We start from the raw sequence: 26,348 nt of genomic DNA on the forward strand, positions 1-26,348 counted from the left end.
GAGGGTTGCCGAACAGAAGGCTTCTGTTCGGCACTGTTCAGCCGAACAGAAGGGTTCTGTTCGGCGATCCAGTGCCGAACGGAGCACTGGAGGCGGGGGGGAGCTACCTCGAGGTGGTCGTGGAGGCGCCGGCGAGGTGCTCGTTGCTCGGGAGATGGCCGGGGAGGTGGTTCCGGGAGAAGCCGGCGAGGTGGTCGGAGATCGGGAGAATGCCGGCGACGAGAGGGAGAAGGGGGAACGGGGGGTTTTGGGCGTTGGCGAGGTGCAATGCACCGACCGGCGACGAGAGGGAGAAGGGGGAGACGGAGGGGGTTTGGCCGCCGGCGAGGTGCTTGAGGCGAGGTTTTTTGGGCGGAAGGGAGAAGCCGGCGGGTGTTTTGGAGGGGAAGAGCGGGGTGGGGGGGGTTGGGGGGTGTAGAGAGCAATTTAGGTGAGGGGGTGGGGAGGGTGGGGGGTAATTTAGGAATTTTTAATTTTTTAGGGGTGTCCTTAGCAAATGGGGGGGGGGTGTAGAGAGTATTTAATTTTTTTTTAATTTTTGGGGGGTGTCCTGAGCAATAGGGGGGGTGTATATAGAACCACCCGTCCCGGACTCTTTCCCCTTTCTAGATGTTAAAGTGCGTCACATGCCACCACCCGCGTTTCCCTCTTTACAAAAGGAAAAGCGAAGCCTCCCCTCTCTCGCTCTCTCTCATCCATCCGTCCGTCCATCTTCCCATCTTTATCTTTTTCCTACACTTCTTGGGTCCACACCGACTCCTTCCCCCTCGGCTTCCTGTGACTTTGTCTCTCCCGAGCCCCCAATCTCGTCTCTGAGATCGATCGTTTTCAGGATTAACAAGTCGTCGGTGAGAATAAGAGCGATCTTTTTTTTAACCTCGTCTCTACAGTGAGAGAGAGAGAGAGAGGGGGGGAGGTGGAGAGCGGAGGGGCGGCGGCGGCGGTGGGTGATGGTCGAAGGGGGATTGGGGCGGGCGATCGATGTGGGAGTGGGGCTGGGTGGAGCGCAAGATCGGCAGCTTGGTGGAGAAATTGGGGGCTGACGGCGGCGCTTGGGTCTTGAGGCCGGGAGGCAGCCGGTGGCATGTCGGCGTAGCGCTGGGTGTGACGGCCATGGCCGGACTCGCCTTGGCCGCCACCCTCGTCATCTCCTCCCGTAGGTAAAGAAGAGAACGAAAAAAAGAGAGAGAGAGAAGTCTCCACCCCCTTCTTCCCCGCTTCTTTTTCCCACCCACTTTTAGGAGTAGGACAAAATAACGGAAATTTTTAGAAGAAAAATAGATGAAAGCTCTCCGAAGATCTCACACCTCGAATTCCTCCTCTTCCTCACCATCTTCATCGTCGACCATGTCGTCGTGGATCCATCTGAGATCGCTTCTCATTGTTGCCTCCTCACCTGTCCCCGATCGGTGAGTCCCCTTCTCTTTTTACCTCTTTCCTTGGTAGCTCATTCGTTGGCTTAATTTTTCTTTTCCGATTTGTTTGGAGTTCCAGTTCCGGACATCAGTTTGCTGATATCTTCAGTCTAAAGCCTCAGCCTTTGGTAATGAAGGGAGGCGAAAGAAATAGGAGTAATGGGTATTTGACTAGTTAATTTTCCATCTGTTTTGTTTCCTCTGCTGATTTGATCAAAGTATTCGATCTGCTTGCTGCTGGCTGTGTTAAATTCGGTGGCTTAGGACCTTCGGATCATTTATATTCTTTCTCTGTGACAATTTTGATGAGTACTTTGTATTCGGGTGTGTGTTTGTGTGCCGGATCACATTCTTTTATGGTAGATTGCGTTGCTTACCTTCTCATCATGTCTGTCGTTCAATTACGTGGATGGATGGATGTGATGATACCGATAGATCTATAGAAGCTGTTTCCTTCTTGTGAGCATCTGATCTATGGGAAGTATTTTCAGCACCATTACGGTGCTTCACTTCATCTTTAGTGTTTCCAATTTGGCAAAACTTTCCTAAATCCCAACATTGTGTTTGATGGTGTACTGAGCATGTGAGCATGGATTTCATAATATGACCGGTTCTTTTTGGTCCTCCATTTTGCCGGTAACGGTGATTCTTATCTTAGACATCAAAATGATGTCATCAAACTGATGTTCTCAGAGTTGTTTATCAAATGTATCATTCTATATTCTTTGCATGCACCAAATATGCTGAATGGGGTAACCTTCTGCTTTCTCTTAAGTGCTTGGTTCTGATTCATCCAGTTATTGTCTGTGATTTTGATGTCTGATTGCTTCAGCATCATTTCCTTCTCTGTTTAAATTCTGGGAGCAACTAGTGACCTACTATGTAGTCAGACCACGATTAACATATACACATACAGTTCATTGTGGCTCTTAAATTTCTTTTCTATGTTAGAATGCGTTAAGAAGGTTCTGAACTTTAATGTGTAAATAGGATTTTGTAGGAACAAGTTCTTTAGAATTTTCAGTTTTTCACCTTTTTCATTAAGTTTTTATTCCATATTGTATCTGTTGATAACTTGACTGCATATTTCTGCAGAGGTTCCCTTAAATCACCATGGTCTAGACGAAAAAGAAAACGTGCACTTACCAGGCATCAATGGTACAGTTTCTTTACACCAGAGGGAAAGCTTCGTGATGGAGGGTTGAAGTTTCTAAAAAAAGTCCGCAGTGGAGTAAGCACTGTCTATAATATCTTTTTCATGCTATTTGTGATCATTCGAGAAATGTCCTCAATGATCTAATCATTTATTTATGGTTTAGGGAGTGGACCCAAGCATCAGAGCTGAGGTTTGGCCTTTCCTTCTGGGAGTGTAAGTTATCTCAGCTGTTGTTTTCAAATGCTTCTATTTATTTTCATTTTAATAAAATATAGGGCCCGTTATATATTTACTTGATGGCTGTTGTTTTCATTTCATTGCAATCTGTTAATCAACCTATTTGTTTTCACTTATTATGGTTATAATTTATTTGTGCAAATCCAAATCCTGGATTTGAATGGTAAATTATTATGATAACTCCAAGACAGGCCCAAATATGGAACCAAAAATGGAAAGTAAAATTTAAAAGCAAGGAGGTTATAGATTTTTTTTTTATTATTCAAGATCCTATAATTCCTATCAGATAAACAGGCCACAAAGGTTTCATTTATGATGATTTTTACTAACAATTTGGAAGGACTTCAGATAGGTAATATTAAAGATCATAGCCTCTCGTAACATAGTCAAAGTTATAACTGCTTACTTGAATATTCAAGGTGCTCTATTGATAGCCTATCTTCCTAGACATCTTGTCCATAATATGGTGTAGTTTATATATCAGCACAAGCTATGTCATGGACATGAAATAAGGAATATCTGCATTTAATGCAAATTCAACTTTGCAATTTATTGTGCACTGTCGATTCCATCTTTCTGTTGGTGAGTAGCTGTACTGAGAGCACACATAATGGAAAACTATTCGCATACATATACTGCAAGCATTGCACTTATCGATCAACAAGTTGCTACTTTTATTCATAAGGCTGTAATTAGAAAATAATGTACAGGACTAGCATTTGTGTAGCATTCTCGTGCATATAGATAAATTGCAATTAGTTACATAAAATATTCGTCGCTAGCCACTGTTGTTGTTCTTTCTGAATTATGAGGTTGCCTTTACATTACTAAACTAGATTATCATCAGGATAAAAGAAACTTCTTCAGGAGGGCGAAAGGGACTTGAGTAGATAATGAATACTGAAGGAGTATCTGATGGATGCTTGTGTTTATGGAGCATTGCGTCTCAGCATAACTGAAATATCTGTACCATGTGAGTTTAAAGAGGAGGGAAAGAACTTGAGTTCTAAAGAGATTCTGAACAAAATTCTTAGGGCAAAGTTTCATCATGTAGAGTCTGATTGCATCTAGAAGTAGATAAATAGTACACATATATAGTTAGAGTTAAGATTGTATAGGACCTAAAATTCACTACCATATTGGGTATCAATCACCAGAGTTGGGTCATTTGAAAGGAGTAAATTCTAGACTTATGCATTGACTAAATCAATCAAATGTAATGGTTTATAAGCTGAATATTTGAGGAATTTTTTTCAAAATGAAAGGTATATGATAAAACTAGATGAGATGCAGCATTTCTTGTGCATGTGGGACACTGCCAACGGACTCTTGCATTAGGATTTAATACAAAATGCAAGTGCATATAGGACTACATAGTTTTGTCATTTCATGTAGAATCTGTTGATCAGATAACGTATATGTAACTCAAGCCTGTAACTAACATCAATAAATTAGCCAATTTTCCTCCTCATATAAAATTGTCCCAGCAATCATTTTCACTTTCTTACAAGAGGGTCTGATGGCTTATGGAGTCCCTTTTCACTTCTTTGATGTTATATCACCACTTTATTTGATTAATTTATAGGTTGGTTAACAAGCTTGCTTTCTTGATGGTTAATATTGATCTGTTTTTTCACCCCATTTTTTTGTTTTGCATCATATTTGTACAGCAACATATGGATTTTTTTTTGTTATTAATTTGTCAAATAACAAGGTTAAGAAAGCATCTTTCTTTTGCTAATTTCTCAGTTTGATATCAATATGCCATTCGATCATCACCCCTCTTGCTGCTGCACTCGTGTCCAGGTTTTCTCATATTTTGCTGTCAAAAATTGTACATCACTGCTGCTACTGACAAATAGGAATTGTTAATGTAAACCTAATTGCTGTTGAACTTAGTACTATCTGAACGTTATTGCATATGAGTTAGACTTCTCATTTCTGTATGTTCTCATGTCTATGACTTCTGCACTTGTGCTGTGAACATCTGTTGCGCCAGTATTGGCGAGAAGATGGAAAACTTGAAATTTGATTGGCAAAGTTATTGTAAACTGTCTATATTCTACACTTACAATGATGCAAGTGAGTTTTTAATTTGAATCAGATTGTACTCTTCCATCTTCAATAGATTAATAAGATAAACATGAATTATATTGCTGGATTTACTTCACTTGAGTTAATTGAAAATGAAAAGTGTTTGTGGACTGAATGGTTATGCCACTTCTTGTGTTTAGCTTGAGTTCCATATTCCATTTTAAGACAGTATGAAATATTCATCTATTTAAGTGCATTTTGTTCAAAGTTATAGTTGAATGAGGTAGATTACTGGAACATTTAGCTAGAAGAGCTTATGGGTGGATTTTTTTATGTTTGAAAGTATCAATTAAGATATAAAAAAATGATATTCATACTGTATTTTTCCTTTTCCTCCGGATTAAACTTTATGCAACTTTATTTGGAAAAGACAGTTATTGACCTTATTCATTTGGTTACTTATGAACTTCCTTCTGTCAATTCCAAAGCCTTGCCATTCTTTTCTTGTTTGACATTTGCCAAATGGCATGAATCCTCGGATATATATTGATCAGATTACTCCAGCTATTGTCTCATAAATTAACACATAATCTTGTTAAGGTTCTAGCTGTGATACTTTGATGCTTGCAAGGTTGTCTCGTTTCACATTCTATTGATACTAATTAAAGAAGCCTTGGTGGCAGAAATCATAAATAATCACATTTTTTTTTTAATTTGTCAAGCTCATTTTCACATATGTTGCGTATATTAGCAGTGTTCGTGAATGTGACAACACGGTGATGTTTCATGCCATTCTGCAAATTTTAGACGTTATAAACGTGATCTTCTACAAATTTGAACTTTTTGTGGTTATATGTTTAATTTGTGGGAGCTGCATGCCGTTTGTTCTCATTGTGACTTGATAGGCACGTTTAGAAACTCACTTCTGTGTTCCATTTTGCCTAGCATGCAGCATGCAAAGCTTTGTTGTATTCAAGGCACTTCAGTAAATTGATAGTGATGTGCATGATATAAGTGCTAATACTTTAAGACAGTATTGTTTATCTAGAGTTGCTAGAAGCATTTCATAAGTCTGTCATTTCATTGTGCAGCTACAACCTAAACAGTTCAAGGGCTGAAAGAAATGCTGTTAGACAACAGAAAAGGTATTTAGACTTGGTTGCTAATCTGTTTTCTAATCCATGGTTTTCTTCTTTGTGAGTTTAATTAAAGGTGATTTGAGAAATAACGTGTTTAAAAAATGTGTGCAACACAATGACCTTGAGGGAAAATGGGGATGAACAATTTGTTGTTCAACCTATCAGCTCCTCCATTTTCCCATCTGTCTGAATAGCATAGGATGCTATGCCATACCAAAGCTGTACTTAAAGTTGCACTAAGTTTTGTTTGTAATGTGAGTATATATACGCTACCAGTATTGGAGGCAAGATCAAATTCCGTTGTTTGGACTTCTAATACAGGAAAGAATATGAGAAACTAAGGAGACGGTGCCGGCGACTTCTAAAGCTAAGCAATGAGGGAGACAAGGAGTTGAAGGAAATAGTCCAAGTCAGTTATGCTGAAAGCCCCATTTTTATTGAGGGCCATGAATCTCCTGGCTCTGAAGATGTGTTTAGTGCCAGGGAGTCCCCCTCTGTCGATCGAGGAAGCCCAGTTGATGGCGGCACAGAGCAACCATCACGAGATGAGACCTCTGCCTCCAACTCATGTAATGTCGAAGAAGAAGACAAGAGTGGAATCACTCATGTCAATGATGCATCTGCAGGGGAGACTGAATCCTCCGATACTGAATCCTCTACTGAAGATGAACCTGAAAGCGATTTGATGTACTCTGCTGCAGAAGGTAACATGGAAACTGATCCTAAGTATATTAAGATTACTTCAATTAAAGGGGATAATCCTAAATCTAGTCGAACAGCTGAGGACTATGCCACATGGCAGCGTATCATCCGTTTAGATGCAATACGGGCTAATGTGGAGTGGGTCATCTACTCTCCAGCCCAAGCTTTAGTCTCTGAGGACAAGGCACTCAAGTCTGCTGTTGCTGTTGGTTTGAAGGACTATGACCACTTGGAGCCATGCAGAATCTACCATGCTGCACGCTTGGTTGCTATTCTTGAGGCATATGCACTCTATGACCCAGAAATTGGCTACTGCCAAGGTATGAGCGACCTCCTATCTCCCATACTTGCAGTCATGGAGGAGGACTACGAAGCATTCTGGTGCTTTGTGGGTTTCATGAGGAAAGCCCGGCATAACTTTAGGCTTGATGAAGTTGGCATACGGAGACAGCTGAACATTGTATCAAAGATCATCAAGTCCAAGGACTTGCACCTGTTTCGTCACTTGGAGAAACTTCAGGCAGAGGACTGCTTCTTTGTCTATAGAATGGTGGTGGTTTTGTTCCGCAGGGAGCTGACTTTTGAGCAAACTGTGTGTTTATGGGAGGTGATGTGGGCAGACCAGGCAGCAATCAGGGCAGGGATTGGGAAGTCTGCATGGGGGAGGATAAGGCTGCGGGCTCCTCCCACTGAGGACTTGCTGCTGTATGCCATTGCAGCCTGTGTTCTGCAGAGGAGGAAGCTGATCATAGAGACGTACAGCAGCATGGATGAGATCATTAGAGCGTGCAACAACATGGCAGGGCAGCTGGATGTCTGGAAGCTCTTGGATGATGCCCATGATCTAGTGGTCACCCTACATGATAAAATTGAATGACCTGGTGTTTATTCATTGTGCACCATGTTTTAGTCATCTCTCCCTTATTGGGTTCTTTGCTCTTTGCTCGCGTCAATAATACCAGTTGCTGTGATAAAGCAATACCACTGATGCCGTAGTGAAAGAGAATTTGGAGAACCCGACATTGGAGTCAATGGAGACTATCATGTTGTTCTAATACTTAAGAAGAATCATTCCAATTTATACTAGTGCAGTCAATTCCAATTCTTGCATGCTTGTTTTTTGTTTTGTACCTCTCGATTTGGTATTCGGTAAGCCTTGTAGGTGAATGGGTTGGCTAAATTTGCTACAGATGAATGAACTCAATGAAGATTTGTCATGTAAATTGCCTTTGTTGCCAGATTTCTTAAATATGTGCCCAACATCAGTTTCTTTATTCTATGGGATTACATTTTACCAGCAATACTCCAAGATCAGGAGCTGAGTAAATGTGGAGCACAACATTCTGCTTAATTTGCATATTTACATAATGTTTTGCTTAATTTGCAGAATCAAGGGGAACAACAACCCTTTTTTTTGCGCAGAAAAAGGGGGAAAATAACAGCTCTGTAGAGACTCACCCAATTAGAACAGCTAAAGAATGAACTAGCCTGCAGAAGATCTAATTGATGCGACCCTGTCATTTAAGCCTGTTTCGCAAAAGCTCTAGTTGATCTACTAAAAATTCTATAGGCTTTGTATCATCCCAGATACATTGCAGATGGATAGGACCCTGCTCAATGCCTCAAAGATCTGATAGACGTGATGTCCGCTGTTTTGCATTTAACCTCGAGAATATTGGAGATTAAATTATATTGGCGGTCTTCGATTATTTTCATTAAAATTCTTTTGCTACAGTAAGGTGCTTTTGTGCATGCCGTTCCTCATTGCCCAACAGATTTATTATTCCATCTGGCCAATAGATTTAACGATGAAAGCTTGGGGCTATCCAAGTATGATGAAACGTTCTTCTTCTTCTTCTTTCTTTTTCTTCTTTTTTTCTTTTTTTGGGCTAAAAACGGGCATTTCATACTACATGGGTACGAATACATCCAGCGGAATCTGTAAACAAAAGGTTCCGAAATGCACCGGACAAGTCATCCTCACCAACCCATAAAGTGCCTTCTGAGTGGCTCGCAACATACGCCGCCGCCCCGTTTGCCTCACGATATACATGCATAGCCTGAAAAGTAAACCCCTCCCTCACCATCAACCATATATCATGGAACAAAGGATGAACTCCTCCATCGCTATGAGGGCCCTTCCGAACCTAGCGATCATCGTGGCCGAGTCACCTTTCAGAAGGATGGAGCTCGCCTGAAGTACATGTCGTGCATACCGTAATCCCATCCAAGCCGCCCGCAGCTCTGCCCCTAGGATTGAGGTGTCAAAAATCTGACAACCCCTGCTGCTACCATGCTGGAGCTCGGACCCCTGATAACAAAACCTGCTCCTCCCCTTCTGCCTCCGTCCAGGACTGAGCCATCAAAATTGACCTTGAGGAAGCTTGGGGGTGGGGGCTCCCAGGTGAAAAGCACCGTATGAGAAGCTACCGAAGCAGTATAGAGGCCCCAGGTGTCCCGAACTGTCAAAAATCTATGATCCAGATCTGCATGAAGGAACTCTGCTGCCTGTGCCCGAGCCTGCTCCATCACGAACCGTGGGGACAGGCTAAGCTTGCCGAAAACTCGAGCGTTCCTGGCCATCCATACCTGGTAGGCTATGCAGGATGCCCTAATAGCCACAGAACTCATCTAGGAGGAAATGGACCAACGCTGGATCTCCTCCAGAAAATAATCCCTCCGGCTCCAAACTACCTCCGGAATCCTGGACAGCCTCCAAGTCCCCCTCGCCCAGACACACTGGAATAGTGCATGATCCACTGACTCATTTACCTCACAATACTGGCACAAAGGAGGAATGCTAACTCTACATCGGCTCAGCGCCAAGCTCGTCGGTAGATTCTTGAGTTGAAGCCTATCAACTGTAGTCAATAGACCATCGGCGATCGGAATAATCAACCTGTGGATAAAATAATGTTAATATACGTAAGCTGGGAATAATGATACCACATTTTATGTACTTCCTTGATCCTAACAACTCGAGTTAGAAAAGTAGAAAATTCCCGCGGGGAGGTCTCGATATCAATTAATCCCCAGCGAAGGCTCCGTGCAGGCTTGTAAAGCAAACCCAAGCGACAAGCAATAAAACTGGAGCCGGATGATGCCTGAAAAAAGTTTACGAGGGCCGAGGTCGAGCATTTCCATTCTTCTTTTCTTCCACGGACCATTGGATGAAAGATCCTAATCATATCCCACTCGTACTATTCCATAATTGTATCTGCTTCCTACGTAGTTTTATTAACTGAAGTGAAAATTCAGCCCATTCGGTCCGAGTCCTTCGACCGATAAGTAGGTGCAGCCCAGCTGCTGTGTCGCCGTTAAAAATGGATCAGTACGACTCGGCGGCACCGGTATTACGCCTCCATTGGGCGCTGGCTAACATATGATTCATAGTTTAACAGTTCTCGTCTCTAAAGGAAATGATTTTTCAAGTCATAACTCGCAAATAATTCATTAAATCCACTAAGATAAACTAATACACTTCAGTAACTTGATCTTAACAACTCAGGAAATCCAATGTCTCTAAGGACTTTCTAGGTTACACGAATGAAGGAATGATAAAAATCATCTATCTCTATTGCTGATAAAGCTACACTGGCATGCATGACTCTGGGACTTCATTTGAGGGGAGACCTGGTTGTACACCGACGATAGTAGTGCAAGATTCTTAACCGGAAATACATCTTACAACAAGTAGTTGTGGCTAAAATTAAGCCTATCACAAGTTGGCATGTAGTATAGCAAAGATCAGAACTCATATTCCTCAGCTGATTCAGATAAAATAACGAAAGCCGAGACATAGCTTTCCACTTGATTTAGAATGGTCCAATTCTAATAGGACAAGAACTCCCCACCTACAAAAGAGGCTCAGAATACTATATGTCTACATATGCATCGCAGAATATTCTACACTATTCTTCTCTCTCTTCAGCTATTTCCTAAAGCCTCGTCTCACTTCATCATCAAAGGGATCTTCCAAATCAGCTCTCACAACCTTCTTTTTCTTTTCTTTTTGTGTGCTAATCAGCATTTCTCTACAGAAAATCAATACTTCATACCCTTGACATTTTATGCCCTACAACAGATGGATCGATACATTTCAAACCTTCTATATGATCCGACCAGATTTTGGGGGGCAACACTAACCACATTCCATCTCTGGCCTTTGCTAGCTTAATAAGGTTCTGAAGGTGCATTCTAGTTTCTAGCTGGAAGTAGCCTTGCTGAGTCCACTTGCAGAAGCCTATTGCCTAACACATTCACTATCTAAATGCCAATGTTATTCAAGCAAAATTGTAGATGAGTGACTCCTAAACCATATGCTCCAAAGGCTTTTGAGATAACAAAAGACCATTCACCTTGATGTTTACAGAACCACAAATTAAGAGATTTCCATAAGCACTTAATAGAGAACGTAGAAGGACACCTAGCTCGCGAAAAAAACATGACAAGAGGAAGAAAAGTTTCAAAAGCCTAGAAAACAAGGTTAGCCATTAGATCTCCAGTTAGAGACCAGAAGCATCTCCAACATGTAAAAATAAATTCCTGCACTACTTAAACAGAAGGAAAGATTAAGAAAGCCTAGACAGCATTAGTTCATTATATTTTTTTCTTGCTGAAATTGTAATAGCTCAAAATTCATCCTCAGTTCACTTGGAGATGTTCCAGCTTTAACACAGGAAACTCCAAAGTGCAAATTAAAAGGAATCAAGATAACAATGAAGTTCTGACTGGCACACCACTAATTCATTGCGACCATCAGGATGGTTGAATGGTGTTGCAGTTTAATTACTTTAAATTATCAGATCCACCACTAAGGCTAAGTTTCAATCGAGTATGGATCATCGAGGCAAATGGAGCTGCTACTCTACTTTGGTAAAGTGTCGGACAGCAAGGGCTAAGCCCAAGATCAAGATGGGCACGAGGAACTGCAGTATTGTGATCATGAAGTCTGGAGTTTTATCAGCCTTGTAGGGAGCTTGTTGTGCGGGCACATAGGTGCGCTTAGCTTGAAGAGTCGAAGAATCTATATCCCCGATGCAGTACTTGGCCATCATCTCCCTAGCAGAGGTACTGTGACCAATATCTTCAAAATCATTGGTTGCATCCTTCCCTGCAAAGACAGTCGATGCAAAATTCAGCGCTGCAGATAGAGTCAATCATGCAGGACCACAGATTTTGAATGGTTTAATCATGCTTTCCTTTAGACGAGTGGAGGAAAATATGTAAAACATAAGGCAACCATCATGTAAAAAGAATAGGTCAACAGAAAGCCAAATTGAATAATTACCAGTTGCTGCTAGTAAGACATCATCACCGCCTGGATGCTCATCCATAAATGGGGTAACATCATACACCTGAAGTACCAATATATGTTGAAAATATATGTGAGTAATTTGCGATGAAGAAAACATAATTAGCATGCCCAAATTTCTATCTGGATCCTCAGGAATAGACATACAAGATTGATAAATGATCATATAAGACATGGTACCAGTTTTGCCAAACAAAGTTCCCACAATATTCATCATGACATGAAAATAATGAAAGCAACCAATTAAGTCCAACCCAAGCCTCGGAAATAAACAGAGAACAGTTGATCATTAAGCATCTTGTCCTTGTGCCAAGCATGTGAAATGATAAACACAGACATTCTTATTAACATATGAAGTTTTACAAGTTAAACAATCACTCTAAAGAAATTGTAAAATAATTCTTGAAAACAACACTGAACTGGGAATCATCTGTAAGTATAGTTTACTTCCTCAACAGCTCGGATTGAGGTATATTGACCTTTGGCATTCTATGACTAGCTTCAAATAATTATTTTTAGTATAAGCCACAAATAACCAAAACAGTTTACAAGCAGTTAACAGTTATTTCCTAAGCAGAAGTACTACCAACCAAGCCGTCTCTATTAAAAAAAAGACACATGTAATGGAAGATGACACCCATGTCCGCCCATAGTGACCTAGATTTCTAATTGTTCTCCTAGAGTTCTGGTCAAACATGTCCCTGCAAGTTAACACATATTAACTGTCCAGTAATGTTTTAAACTATTCATAGATCATTGTCCCAAATGTTAATAAGGGGAGCTTGTCAAGATAAAGATCAACCTGCCAAATGTTGCATGGGCTTAATGTTTTATAAACACTAGTTGATCTCAGCTAATGTCAGGAAGCAAACAGGGAAGATCAGTAATGTTCATGATTCTGTTTAGGTATGAAACATTGGATATGTTTCTAAGCAATGTCACATGATTCCCTACAAAGGATAAGGCTAGAATGAGCACTATCACATATTTTACAAATCTTTTGAAGTGCCTAAATAAAAAACAGTATTGAAGTCACCAAGAGAAAGGAAAAAGGGTATCTGAAGAAAAGATCATGCAATGGATGTCTTCTGGCTCTCAGACTTGCCGCTAAGGCTCTGGTCTACTACAGTTAACCCAGAGTCTATGGAAGGTCTCAAGGCCTGCGATCTCCTTCTTCCTGATGAGAGGAGGTAGAATGCTGATGTCGTTCAGCACTTTTTCGGAGATCAGCTAGCAAAGCCGATCCCTAGGCAAGGATCCCGATTAGGAGGATATGAAGGGTGACCGCCAGATCGAAGGTTAAAGCCAGTGACCTTTGTGATCTTTACAGAACCAAGCCAACCAAACTACTTGATGGAGACTCGATATGGAAGCTGTGTGTTCACCCTTGAATTACTTTCTTTCTCTGGAAAGTGGCTTAGGGTTGCCTCCCGACCAGGGATGTTCTGTGTAGGAGAGGATTAAGGCTCTTCCTTTCCTGTGTGGACTGTTCGTCGGAGGAGTTTGTGGCTCATGTATTGTTCCAGTGCCCAAGGACGGCTCAAGTATGGAGGTGGTCTGGGACCAACCTAATATTTCTGCAGCAGACGACACCGACTACAGCTTTCTTAGCATTACTGAAGGAAACTTTAAGAAGGCCAGCCATGGTCCCTCAAGATGTTAGGGTAGCATATGTTGCCTACCATATCTAGCTTGCTAGGAACGCCCAGGTGTTCGAAAACAAAAGGTAGCATCCTGGGCAAGTGGTGGGCAGAGGTTTACTTCATGCGCTCGAGATCCTCCAACCCTATTCTATTGGTGAACTTGGGATAGCAAAGGACATCTGGAACTCCCGTTTAGCTCCTACAGCAACTCGGACGATCCTCGTCACCTAGGAGTCCCCACCTCCGAGCTTTCTCAAGGTCAACTTCGATGGGAGCGTGTCTGACGACAAACACAAAGGTGGAGTGGGATTCATAATCAAGAATTTTGACTCTAAATTGGTGGCAGCTAGGGCAGGCGCATCTATGATACTTCTGTTCCTAGAGCGGAATTGAGGGCTATATGGGAGGGCATCACCACTGCAATGAGTATATTAAGAGCCGACGGCATCCAACTTGAGAGAGATTCGGCGATGGTGGTTGGCTAGATTCAGAACCTAGTGGGAGCTAATGGTAAGCATCCACTGTTGCAAGACATTTGCGGGATGGTGATGGCTGGTGCCGCCTTCTGAATCAACCATGTGTATCGGAAGGCGAACAGGGCGCCGACTGGATTGCCTCCTATATGACTCAGCATTTCAATGGGTGTTTGTGGGATAGCCTTGAGGCTACCCCTTTTTCTTTCTGTATTATTGTATCCTCTGACTTACGTGGAAGTACTCATACTAGAGTAGTATGATTTATCCGTGCCATCAACAAAAAAAAAAGAAGAAAAGATCCACTTTTCTTCTGAGAGGAGTTGGTCACGCACAACCAATTTTATGTTAAGGATATAAGAAGTACAGAGAAGATCCACATACTCAACAAATTTGCAAGAAAGGCCACTTTCCTATTTTGCAAAATTCTTCACTTTGAATTTTACTCAGCCATTATACCCCTGATCTTCTGACTACTTATAAAAACATTTTGTGTGGATGAACTTGTATTGTATGTGCATCCACCAGTAAGTGCAACTGAGGTCCACTACAAAGAAGAAACTGAGTTTCCCCTAGTGTAATACATGGTGGACTTTGAGATCCACATTAGCCACCATGTAATAAGCATTATAGTGAAAAGGTTCCATGGGACACTAGAAATCTCAAAGCCTGCCATATATTGCAGGCTGCACTATGGTGAAACTTAACTTTCACTTCACAAAGAACTAATCCACAACCTTAGAAATATCAAATATGGTGGCATCAACTAAGATAAATATGTGTGCATTCATCTGATGACAGGGGCATAATGGTCAAGTAAAGTTCAAAGCAGACTTTCCATGAAAAAGTTAAATTTGGCTCTTTTATAAATTCTGAAAAATTACAAAGAAAAAAAATGCTCGGCTACACAACACAAAGAACGCAATTTTCATTCAGATCGGAATCTTGAAGTGAATGAAGATTTAAGTGCATAATGAGCATAGTAGAAGTAAGGAGATTAAGATATTTATTTGCAAAAAAGGATAAGGTTGGAAATGATTGCATAAAAGAAGCTCAATTGTTGCATTGATAATTGGATAAATATTGAAAAAACCAGTTGATATGGTACAGTCATGTGCAACTAAAATTAATGAAATAGAACTTGACATCTATTTTGATGATTACGCAAGTATATCTGCATATATGGGCATATCATGCACTATGCACCAGTTTATGCATGCATAGGACAACGAAACAAACCAACTTAGAGTCTAGAAGAGAATGAATGAATGGATCAGATGAATGAGCAATAAATGGTTGAAAGGAGTTCCCTTTGTGACAGTATACCTTTCTGATAGAAAGGATTCTCTACTCTATGCATGACATACAAATCCACAACCAATTTCTACTTGACTTCCCAAAAGTCAGGCTCTCCGGTTACTTTCATATGAACCCCCCAAGAAATGAAATGTTGCGGTAAAATTGTCCTGTTCTTTAATGAAAAGATTCAATCTTCCATACTTGGGATGCTGATGAGAAACTTCAGATCTTAAGGCACACAAACCACAAAATTAAAAAAGAAAGAAAGAAAGAAAGAAGAAAACTACAACCTACAAAAGGCAACCCACTACATTTTTTTTAAAAAAAAAGCCAAAATGATTCAATCAAAAATAGCACTATTCCATGACAACATCAACTATAAAAGAAAGAATAGTAAATACTAACTAGTGCCTACTAGGAAAGCATATCATTGTAAAGGAGAAGAGATAGTATTGATGGAGCCATTGAAAGTTAAGATGTAAATGCTGATTGTGTTCAATGAAACTTTGATGATTGAGGTGTTCATCAAAAGTGGATAAGGTCTTCTTACAGAAGCATGCTATGTGATGCTTGTAGATGTCCTGCCGCCATCTTATGTATTGTTGCTTTCTAGGATAAATATGGAATTGGGTTACATATAGTCATGTACACTTGCCTTTAATATCATATTCAGCTGTTAGGATTCTTGAAACTTCAAAGATAGGTGAATGAAAAAATCATGAACGAGAACTGCAATCTTAAGGCTTACTCCACACATCTAGCTGTGATGCTTGTGGGACAAAACAAGAAAAATTCTCTAGGACAGGGTAAAAATCCATGCGAATACAGTTGAGTCCCTTAACACATCCAATTTAACATTTATCTTATCCAACTATTTCAACATGCAGAAAAAGGAATATCACTATATCCAACATTCTTTTCTAGTCGACCATATTAGGGTTTTTTTCACTTTTCAGAAACATGAAGAAGGATAAGAGTGGATAACACTAAGCACCCGATCAGAAACCATTCATACAAATCTAATCAGGCAGGAAACTTCCTACCACAAAGAAAACTACATTCAAGATCTAGTATTATATATTATATTATTGAAGGTTGATCATAAAGTAGCTCTAACTTTATTTTCATTCCAGTCTAATGATCTTCTGGCGACCGGTCCTCCCAAACTCCCTATGGTCCTATATCTATATGTGCATGATTCTATAACATTCTTGAGTTGATCCCCGTTCCACCAACAATCACCGTCTAGTTTTCAATGCCAAAATATGATAAAACTTCAAGATTTTATACAGACAACATAGAAAGTATCAAACCTTCTAAATATATAAGAGAAACAATCAACCACTCGATAATCAGATCCCAATTTTTCAGTTTCACCAGTCAACCCTGGGTCCTGGAAACCATAAGTGGAAGTTTCCAAGAAGAAGAACAGATTTGAGATCAAAACAGCAATGGCAAAAGAAATCGAAGCAGTTTAACCTATCATCAGTCATACCCAGGTTTCTTTAAAAACCAGTCTCGACATCAGAACAAATAAATTCAAGAAGCTCCATTCAGAAGGCTTAAATCCAAATTAAAAGAAGGGGCCAAAAAAAACCCTTAATCACAATTAATCAATGGTCAATAAAAGAACCCCTCCAAAATCCTCATCAAAAACCCTACTTCGACCGATTCAAGTCCCAAAGGAACCTCGCTTCTCCCCTATCACCACACAGAAATCATCACAGTGAACCTGATCAAAGCTTATGCATGCAAATCTACTACCAAATTAAATAAACAAAGCACGGGAAAAAACAACGGTATCTGAAGGCAAGATCTATCTAAAAATTGAAACTGAAAAAGGTGAAAAAATGTAGATGACCAAGAACAGAGAGACCTTTCCGGAGATGATGAGCCAGCAATCTTTGGTCACGTTGTGCTTGGCGACTTCATCGAAGTTGTAGGTTTTGGGATCGGCGGCCATCGGCTGCTTCAAGAACCACGATCTTAGATCTCAAACCGATGAATTATAGATGGAATCACTAATTTTTAGGAGAAAATCGGAGGACAAGAGAGAATTTACCACTGAGCGAGGGGGAAGGAGACCAGAAAAGACAGAACCTTTATTCGCTTCTCCACCTACCTCCCTCACCTCTCCCGGCCTCTAACTAAATAGAAATAATTATTATAAGGTATTTTTTATATTTTATATTTGTCCGGGTACGGCCCGTTACGCGGTTCAGTGAATTCGCACGTGGAGTTGTCATAAATATTGCCGTCATTTGTTACCGTTTGGAGGCTCGATCAAAATGGATGGGATATGCACTTGGAATTACCGGGTTGTCTTTTATTTCTTGGCAAAATTACTGGCGGAGTTAATGCTCATTTCTTAACACGTGGATGCGGTAAATGGTATCTTCTGCACCTCATGCATCATCATAGCCGTACGCTACGCTGATCATCGAGATATATTTTTTATGGACCGCGAGATAAATACAAGATGAATAAAACCTGTAGGAATAAATTCCGGCATGGCTCATATGGTGCAGGATATTATTTCTACGCTGCGGTGAATAAAAAAGCGATGGGATGATATATATATATATATTTTAAAATGGATAATCCATATAATTTTAATTTTAGTACGAATAGGAAAATAGCAAATACTGGAGTGTTCTAGATATCTCTTCTTTTCCAACCTATAGAGTATCTTCGGAGTGACTGGCCACATACAAAATCATTCAGCATGTAACCCCATTTGCCACACTGAATATATGTTTAGTCTGAAAGGTCACATTGTCACTCGTCATGGCCCAAATATTCTGAAGCAAGAGATAACTCTTGCCACCACCGCCGGTGCCACCTTGAATTTATCCAATCACAATGGCTAAGTCATTCTTAAGTAGAACTGAACTTGACCGCAGCACTCGCTGAGCATAGAGATAGGATGATATTGGCTGGGATTTAAATATTGTGGAACTTTGACATACTATAAGTTGATTTATACTATATTTGACCTACAAAAACTCATTATTCTTCCAGGGCTTTCCTTCCATGTCTTTTCATAGAAGTTCAGTTTGTTATAGTGGCGACCCAAGATGTGGAAAACCCTTGGCTTTCTTATGCCAAATATTTTATGGAGTGAACCTCCATGACAAGGGCTGTCAATTTTGCTTAGCGGTTGTAGATATCTGAGTTCGACGAAGCAAGATTGGAATCAATAGACAGATGGCCTATGATGATTTCTGCTCCCCTTGTTGAACAAAGATAAGCAGGGTACCTCATCATCATTTCAAACGGCAACAGAACATGCTTTCAAGATGTTTTGAGGAGTGGTTTGATTAACTGAATCAAAATGTCTAAGGAATCCCCACCCAATCCTTGGAAAAAAAAATCTGTCTCATGAGAAGCTCTTGCTTGTTAATCTTAAAACAGTTCACTAGGATTCTCCTAGCTTATATTTTGTTTTACATCAGTTATTGACCTGTTTTGTGCCCTTCAACACAATCTATATCAAACAAAGCCACATCTCTCCCTTCTTCCTTATATCTCCAATATTGCTTCACAGCATCCTAATCCACTTATTGCTCCACTCTTTCCACACTTCTCTCTTTCTCTCTCTCTCTCTCTCTCTCTCATTCACTCACTCTCTCTCTCTACACACGCATACACATATATATGTAATAACCCCAAATTTTTTTTTTTTATATATAAAAAGGGATAGAATAGTCCTTTAAAATTGATATAAGGGGTAAAATTGGAAGGAATCAAAAGATAATGGCATAGTTGTAGATGCATTGAAGTGGTAAGGGTAAAATTGGAAGGAAACAAAAGTTAATGGCATAACGGTAGATATGTTGAAGTGTTAGGGGCAAAATGGGAATTTAATAATATTAAACAAAGGGTGAATAGTGTTTTGATGTGATTTAATTGGAGGGTTTGAGCTGGTGAAACCGAGAGAAAGAGGGAGGGGGTTCTCAGGCGTGAAACAGAGGAAAGAAAGAAAGAAAAAGAGAAGAAGAAGAAGAAGAAAGAAGAAGAGGAAGGGGATTCAAGGAGGAAAGGGATCCCGGTTGCACTTCCAGCTGAAGGAAAAAACGTAGATCTCCTTCCCCTCTACGCAAGGACCTCGATTTCCAAAAAGAAAAAGGTAAATATCCATCCCTATCTAGTCTTTTGATGACATTAGGCTATACAAAGGGTGGATATAGTCTAGAGGGGTCGGATAAGGGTTGTAGAGGTGGTTAAAAGAAGAAGAATCGGATTTTGACAAATTTTTCCGGCACTACGGAAAAACTGTGTCGAAGTCCCAACTTCGACAAATTATTTAGGGGGTCAAACGGCCTCCGATGATGATGCATGTTATCTCTTTGGAATCCTCTATGAGTGTAGAATGCTAGGTAAAAATTTCATCAATTTTGGAGTCCTGAAAGTGGATCAAAACCGGGATGAAGTAACCCACTGTCAGTTCGGGTTACTGTTCATCCGGATGGAAAATAGGGGATTTCATGCTATAATAGAGTATTAAGCCTAGATCAAGCTAAAAGGGACCTTGTACTCATGCAAAGGAGTCCCTAATACACATAAATAGTGAGTTAATTAATTAAAAAGGAAAAGAAGAAAGAAAAGAAAAGATTTAGGGAACGGGGGAGTTGAATCAATTAAAGTTCCCTATATTATAATTGGCACGTAGATTATGGCCCTTGATACAAGACTAAATGTATTGTAAATGCATGTCACAGTTGGGCAAGAAGCTAGGGAACAAGAGGAAGAAGTTCCCCACTGCCTGCTGTAGATTTTTGGAGGCGTATCAGGGCTGTGCCAGATTGACAGGTGAGTGGGAGTCATGTACTTTGCACCATGAGCATTCCTTATTCATTTTCATGAATGTTGCCAAGTGTGACTTGATTCCACCTGAGCCTATTGATTAATTGTTGTTGTAGATTCCTCTATATTTTGTTCTCCATACTTGATTATTCTGTACATGCATTCGAGGGAACATTGAGAGGAATTACGATGGATCTGAATTGGGAAATGACATCTTTTGTAAAGTGATTTCATTTCATCTATTTCAAAGACTTGTGAGTGGGAGTCATGTACTTTGCACCATGAGCATCCTTAATTCATTTTCATGAATGTCGCCAAGTGTGAATTGATTCCACTTGAGCATATTGATTGATATTGTAGTAGATTCCTCTATAATCTTGATTCTCCATGCTTGATTATTCTGTACATGCATTTGAGGGAACATTGAGAGGAATTATGAGGGGTTGATGAGTAATCAAATTGATTCCGAATTGTGAAATAACTTCTTTTGTAAATTGATTTCATTTCCTCTATTTCAAAGACTTGTGAGTGGTAGCTTTGATTATACTCCTTTATGAGTAATTAAATTGGATCTGAATTGTGAAATGACTTCTTTTATAAATTGATTTCATTTCCTCTATTTCAAAGACTTGTAGAGCCCTTCTCATGGTATATTGAGTTGCATTGTACTCCCGTGATTCCTCACTCCCAACCCTGATGTTAGTTATAATTGGGTCGTGGCCGAGTGAGTGGTAGTCTTGATTATGCTCCTTTTTAGTAGAGTATTGGGAGGGTGCATTATGGCATTTATGCATGGCTTGACAGTATCTGCAGGACACCTATAGTCGATGGGGTTGAACATCGGCCTTTGTGCACATAGTAGCCTTCTGGGTGGGCGGAGCCCAGTCCCTTCCTAGGGGGGACACGGCCCTAGGCGTAGGATCGGCCGGTCCTACGACTTATATTCTGCTTGCCGCTGGGCATAGTAAGACCCCGCGAGGTGCAGTATGGCTTTCCGCGGATGTAGAATTCCCGCGAGGTGCCGTTTAGTATGTAGATGTGAGATGGATTTCTGTTCTGGATACTGGCCGGCATTTATATGATCAGTGTGGTGTCTTATCCTGCATATGCATGTGACAGTAGGGAGTTGTTGCTGGTTCGCCTGGGGCGTAAAACCCACCTCCTGATAGCTGTCTAGCATTTATGTTATCGGTATGGTGTCTTATCCTGCATATGCATGTGACAGTAGGGAGTTGTTGCTGGTTCGCCTGGGGCGTAAAACCCACCTCCCGACAGCTGTCTAGCATTTATGTTATCGGTATGGTGTCTTATCCTGCATATGCATGTGACAGTAGGGAGTTGTTGCTGGTTCGCCTGGGGCGTAAAACCCACCTCCCGACAGCTGTCTAGTGATGATTTACATATTGGTGTGGTGTCATATTCGATGTATGCATATGGCAGTAGAGAGTTGTTGCTGGTTCGCCTGGGGCGTAAAACCCACCTCCCGATAGCTGTCTAGTGATGATTTCAGCATATTGACACCTGATTTGTATGTTCCAGCATTATGATCTGTTGAGCATATTCATGAGTAGCATATATGTTGACTTGATTATTCCATATATGCTTCAGATGAGTTGATATTGATTGTGGTGATATTGATGATTTACTCCATATTCTTTATGTTGAGTTCATGTTCATCTTGTTATTGATCTTGAGATTTTACCTCGAGCCGTGATTATATCTTGTCTCATGTGCATAGTACTCTCTACTCCACTCACTGAGTATTTATATACTCACTCCCCAGTTTGGTGTTTTTGATTGCAGGGCAGGTATTGTATAGAGAGGAGCAGGGTTAGAGATTGCCTGCTAGCTGTGCCGCTCCATAGTATAGTACAATGTAGATAGAGGTTTATACCCTTTTGGTGTATTATAAACCTTCTGTTGTATATAGTGTATAGTTACAGTCATAAATCCTGTTGTGGATATGGGTTTGACCATGGATGGAATGGGAACCAGATTTTTATATAGATGAGTTATATGCCTGAGATGATGTATTGATATATATTGTCCAGGTTCATTATGTGACAGATTATGTGATTGCTGCTCTGACAGGTAGTGTTGTTGTATGTATTGAAATAATCCTGACAGGTCACTATAGAAAAAGTGATCATTTTGTGCATGTATCATGCCAAATTTTTCAAGATTTATTGATGATTGATAGGTAGTAGGGTTCTACGCGGTGGCTGGTGGCCTTATGCCTACCCGCACCCTAGGACCGTCGCGGCGGCCCGCCGGGAACGGGGCGGGGGTCGTGACAAAGCTTGGTATCAGAGCAAAGGTTAAACAAGAGTCCTGTCAGAGCAATAGGATGAGTCAGGATTAAGTATAGGATTATACTATGGAGCATAGGATTTTTCTGTATATTAATTTATGAGTCATTTATAATTCAGTAAAATATATTATGACTAAGTGTGTAATAACTGCCATCTCTCTTGATTCTTTTAGAGACATATAAAGAATACCTCCAAGGAGAGGATCTGCTCGTCCTGGAAGGAGGATGGAGCCAGATATAGCATTGGATGCGGGTTCTGCACATGTCGAGCCCCAAAGAGAAAAACCTCCTCCTGCTGATAGACGGAGGGTTGATGATCAAGGAGATGTAAGAAGTAGAGATGCATTGATGGAACAGTTAGTGGCGGAGAATCAGGCTCTGAGGGAGCAGATTGCTCGGGGAAAATCTCCTGCCCCGTCAGTAGTATCCATCCCACCTCCTGTACCTGTGCCAAGAAGTTTGGCCAGGCGGGCTCTAGATGATGAGGAGATTACTGTACAGAAATTTCTGAGGCTCAGAACCCCCGAGTTTAAGGGGGAAGAAGGTGAAGATCCTCAGAGATTCCTGGAGGAGACTGAAAAGATGATACGGAGACTGCCCTGTTCTGATGCAAGGGCAATAGAACTTGTAGGGCTCACAATGAAAGAAGATGCCTGGGGCTGGTACCAGAGGCACGTGGAGGACAGATTGTACAGTAGGAATCCTCCAACCTGGGAAGAGTTCAGGCAAGCAGTGATGGATGAGTTTTTGTCTCCGGCTGAGAGGCAGAATCGGGCTCTTCAGTTTGAGAGGCTGAAGCAGATGCCCGGAATGAGCGTATCTGAGTACGCTCGTGAGTTCACTAGATTGGGGAAGTATGCTCCTTACATCATCCCCACTTAAGCTGCCAGGATAGAAAGATTCAGGCGGGGTCTGATTTCCCCGCTTTATAATGCAGTACTGGCAGTAGAGGTCCCCACCTTGTCTAGGCTAATTGATAAAGCAAAACAGTGGGAGACCAGAAACAAAGAGGAAAATGAGCATGGGGAAAGGGCAAAGCAGTAGAGATAGATCTGAGGGAGTAGATCTCTCGGAGGGCCCGATGGAGCAGTCTGTACGCTCAGCTCCACCTGCCCCACGTAAGAGGAAATGGAGGGAAAGAGGTCAATCACAAGATACTTTTCTACCATCAGTACCTCGTCCTCCAGTCACTATGGCCAGAACTGAATCTAGGTTCCAATCATGGCCAGTATGTGGCATATGTGGGAAGCAGCACCCTGGCAGATGCAGAATGGGTCAGGGAGTGTGCTACAGATGTGGACAGCCGGGTCATTTTGTCAGAAAATGCCCGCAGGGTGCCACCCAGCAGTTTGTGCCTTTGGCATCCTATCCTTCTGTGCAGATGGACAAGCCTAGTAGTAGGGAGCCTGTAGGCAGAGGTAGAGGTCAAGCACAAACATCACAGCAGAGTGCTGGACCATCTCAACTGTCAGCTCCAGTAGGCAGAGGGCAAGGAAGGGTGTTCACGGTAAATCCACAGGAGGCACAGACATCGAATGCAGCTATGACAGGTAATTTACTCTTTTAAATTCGAGGACGAATTTTATATAAGGGGGGGAGGATGTAATAACCCCAAATTTTTTTTTTTTATATATAAAAAGGGATAGAATAGTCCTTTAAAATTGATATAAGGGGTAAAATTGGAAGGAATCAAAAGATAATGGCATAGTTGTAGATGCATTGAAGTGGTAAGGGTAAAATTGGAAGGAATCAAAAGTTAATGGCATAACGGTAGATATGTTGAAGTGTTAGGGGCAAAATGGGAATTTAATAATATTAAACAAAGGGTGAATAGTGTTTTGATGTGATTTAATTGGAGGGTTTGAGCTGGTGAAACCGAGAGAAAGAGGGAGGGGGTTCTCAGGCGTGAAACAGAGGAAAGAAAGAAAGAAAAAGAGAAGAAGAAGAAGAAGAAAGAAGAAGAGGAAGGGGATTCAAGGAGGAAAGGGATCCCGGTTGCACTTCCAGCTGAAGGAAAAAACGTAGATCTCCTTCCCCTCTACGCAAGGACCTCGATTTCCAAAAAGAAAAAGGTAAATATCCATCCCTATCTAGTCTTTTGATGACATTAGGCTATACAAAGGGTGGATATAGTCTAGAGGGGTCGGATAAGGGTTGTAGAGGTGGTTAAAAGAAGAAGAATCGGATTTTGACAAATTTTTCCGGCACTACGGAAAAACTGTGTCGAAGTCCCAACTTCGACAAATTATTTAGGGGGTCAAACGGCCTCCGATGATGATGCATGTTATCTCTTTGGAATCCTCTATGAGTGTAGAATGCTAGGTAAAAATTTCATCAATTTTGGAGTCCTGAAAGTGGATCAAAACCGGGATGAAGTAACCCACTGTCAGTTCGGGTTACTGTTCATCCGGATGGAAAATAGGGGATTTCATGCTATAATAGAGTATTAAGCCTAGATCAAGCTAAAAGGGACCTTGTACTCATGCAAAGGAGTCCCTAATACACATAAATAGTGAGTTAATTAATTAAAAAGGAAAAGAAGAAAGAAAAGAAAAGATTTAGGGAACGGGGGAGTTGAATCAATTAAAGTTCCCTATATTATAATTGGCACGTAGATTATGGCCCTTGATACAAGACTAAATGTATTGTAAATGCATGTCACAGTTGGGCAAGAAGCTAGGGAACAAGAGGAAGAAGTTTCCCACTGCCTGCTGTAGATTTTTGGAGGCGTATCAGGGCTGTGCCAGATTGACAGGTGAGTGGGAGTCATGTACTTTGCACCATGAGCATTCCTTATTCATTTTCATGAATGTTGCCAAGTGTGACTTGATTCCACCTGAGCCTATTGATTAATTGTTGTTGTAGATTCCTCTATATTTTGTTCTCCATACTTGATTATTCTGTACATGCATTCGAGGGAACATTGAGAGGAATTACGATGGATCTGAATTGGGAAATGACATCTTTTGTAAAGTGATTTCATTTCATCTATTTCAAAGACTTGTGAGTGGGAGTCATGTACTTTGCACCATGAGCATCCTTAATTCATTTTCATGAATGTCGCCAAGTGTGAATTGATTCCACTTGAGCATATTGATTGATATTGTAGTAGATTCCTCTATAATCTTGATTCTCCATGCTTGATTATTCTGTACATGCATTTGAGGGAACATTGAGAGGAATTATGAGGGGTTGATGAGTAATCAAATTGATTCCGAATTGTGAAATAACTTCTTTTGTAAATTGATTTCATTTCCTCTATTTCAAAGACTTGTGAGTGGTAGCTTTGATTATACTCCTTTATGAGTAATTAAATTGGATCTGAATTGTGAAATGACTTCTTTTATAAATTGATTTCATTTCCTCTATTTCAAAGACTTGTAGAGCCCTTCTCATGGTATATTGAGTTGCATTGTACTCCCGTGATTCCTCACTCCCAACCCTGATGTTAGTTATAATTGGGTCGTGGCCGAGTGAGTGGTAGTCTTGATTATGCTCCTTTTTAGTAGAGTATTGGGAGGGTGCATTATGGCATTTATGCATGGCTTGACAGTATCTGCAGGACACCTATAGTCGATGGGGTTGAACATCGGCCTTTGTGCACATAGTAGCCTTCTGGGTGGGCGGAGCCCAGTCCCTTCCTAGGGGGGACACGGCCCTAGGCGTAGGATCGGCCGGTCCTACGACTTATATTCTGCTTGCCGCTGGGCATAGTAAGACCCCGCGAGGTGCAGTATGGCTTTCCGCGGATGTAGAATTCCCGCGAGGTGCCGTTTAGTATGTAGATGTGAGATGGATTTCTGTTCTGGATACTGGCCG

General features: G+C 41.0%; 2 protein-coding genes across 6 annotated transcripts; one reads left to right on the forward strand and one right to left on the reverse strand.

Annotated features, from left to right (window-relative positions):
* Positions 1 to 605: 605 nt before the first annotated feature.
* LOC103707730 (small G protein signaling modulator 2-like) lies at positions 606 to 7,957 on the forward strand. Of its 4 annotated transcripts, XM_008792342.4 has the most exons (7): positions 606 to 1,409; positions 1,495 to 1,578; positions 2,511 to 2,646; positions 2,735 to 2,784; positions 5,934 to 5,987; positions 6,303 to 6,685; positions 6,761 to 7,957. In XM_008792342.4, the coding sequence occupies exons 1-7, from the start codon at positions 1,282 to 1,284 to the stop codon at positions 7,558 to 7,560; spliced, it is 1,635 nt and encodes a 544-aa protein (XP_008790564.1). In that variant the 5' UTR covers positions 606 to 1,281; the 3' UTR covers positions 7,561 to 7,957. The 4 variants fall into 4 exon arrangements, with proteins under 4 accessions (XP_008790564.1, XP_008790562.1, XP_008790565.1 ...); XM_008792340.4 differs by having other exon boundaries at positions 607 to 1,409; positions 6,303 to 7,957; XM_008792343.4 differs by lacking the exon at positions 1,495 to 1,578 and having other exon boundaries at positions 607 to 1,409; positions 6,303 to 7,560.
* Positions 7,958 to 11,252: 3,295 nt separating this feature from the next.
* LOC103707729 (cytochrome b5-like) lies at positions 11,253 to 17,565 on the reverse strand. 2 transcript variants are annotated; one of them, XM_008792338.4, is made up of 4 exons: positions 17,475 to 17,565; positions 17,289 to 17,378; positions 11,974 to 12,040; positions 11,253 to 11,796 (listed from the first exon to the last, which is right to left on the reverse strand). In XM_008792338.4, the coding sequence occupies exons 2-4, from the start codon at positions 17,373 to 17,375 to the stop codon at positions 11,546 to 11,548; spliced, it is 405 nt and encodes a 134-aa protein (XP_008790560.1). In that variant the 5' UTR covers positions 17,376 to 17,378; positions 17,475 to 17,565; the 3' UTR covers positions 11,253 to 11,545. The 2 variants fall into 2 exon arrangements, with proteins under 2 accessions (XP_008790560.1, XP_008790561.1); XM_008792339.4 differs by having other exon boundaries at positions 17,289 to 17,381.
* Between the last annotated feature and the right edge of the window lie 8,783 nt (positions 17,566 to 26,348).

Source organism: Phoenix dactylifera, chromosome 5, assembly GCF_009389715.1.
Source record: "Phoenix dactylifera cultivar Barhee BC4 chromosome 5, palm_55x_up_171113_PBpolish2nd_filt_p, whole genome shotgun sequence".
In the NCBI taxonomy this organism is placed as follows: Eukaryota; Viridiplantae; Streptophyta; class Magnoliopsida; order Arecales; family Arecaceae; genus Phoenix; species Phoenix dactylifera.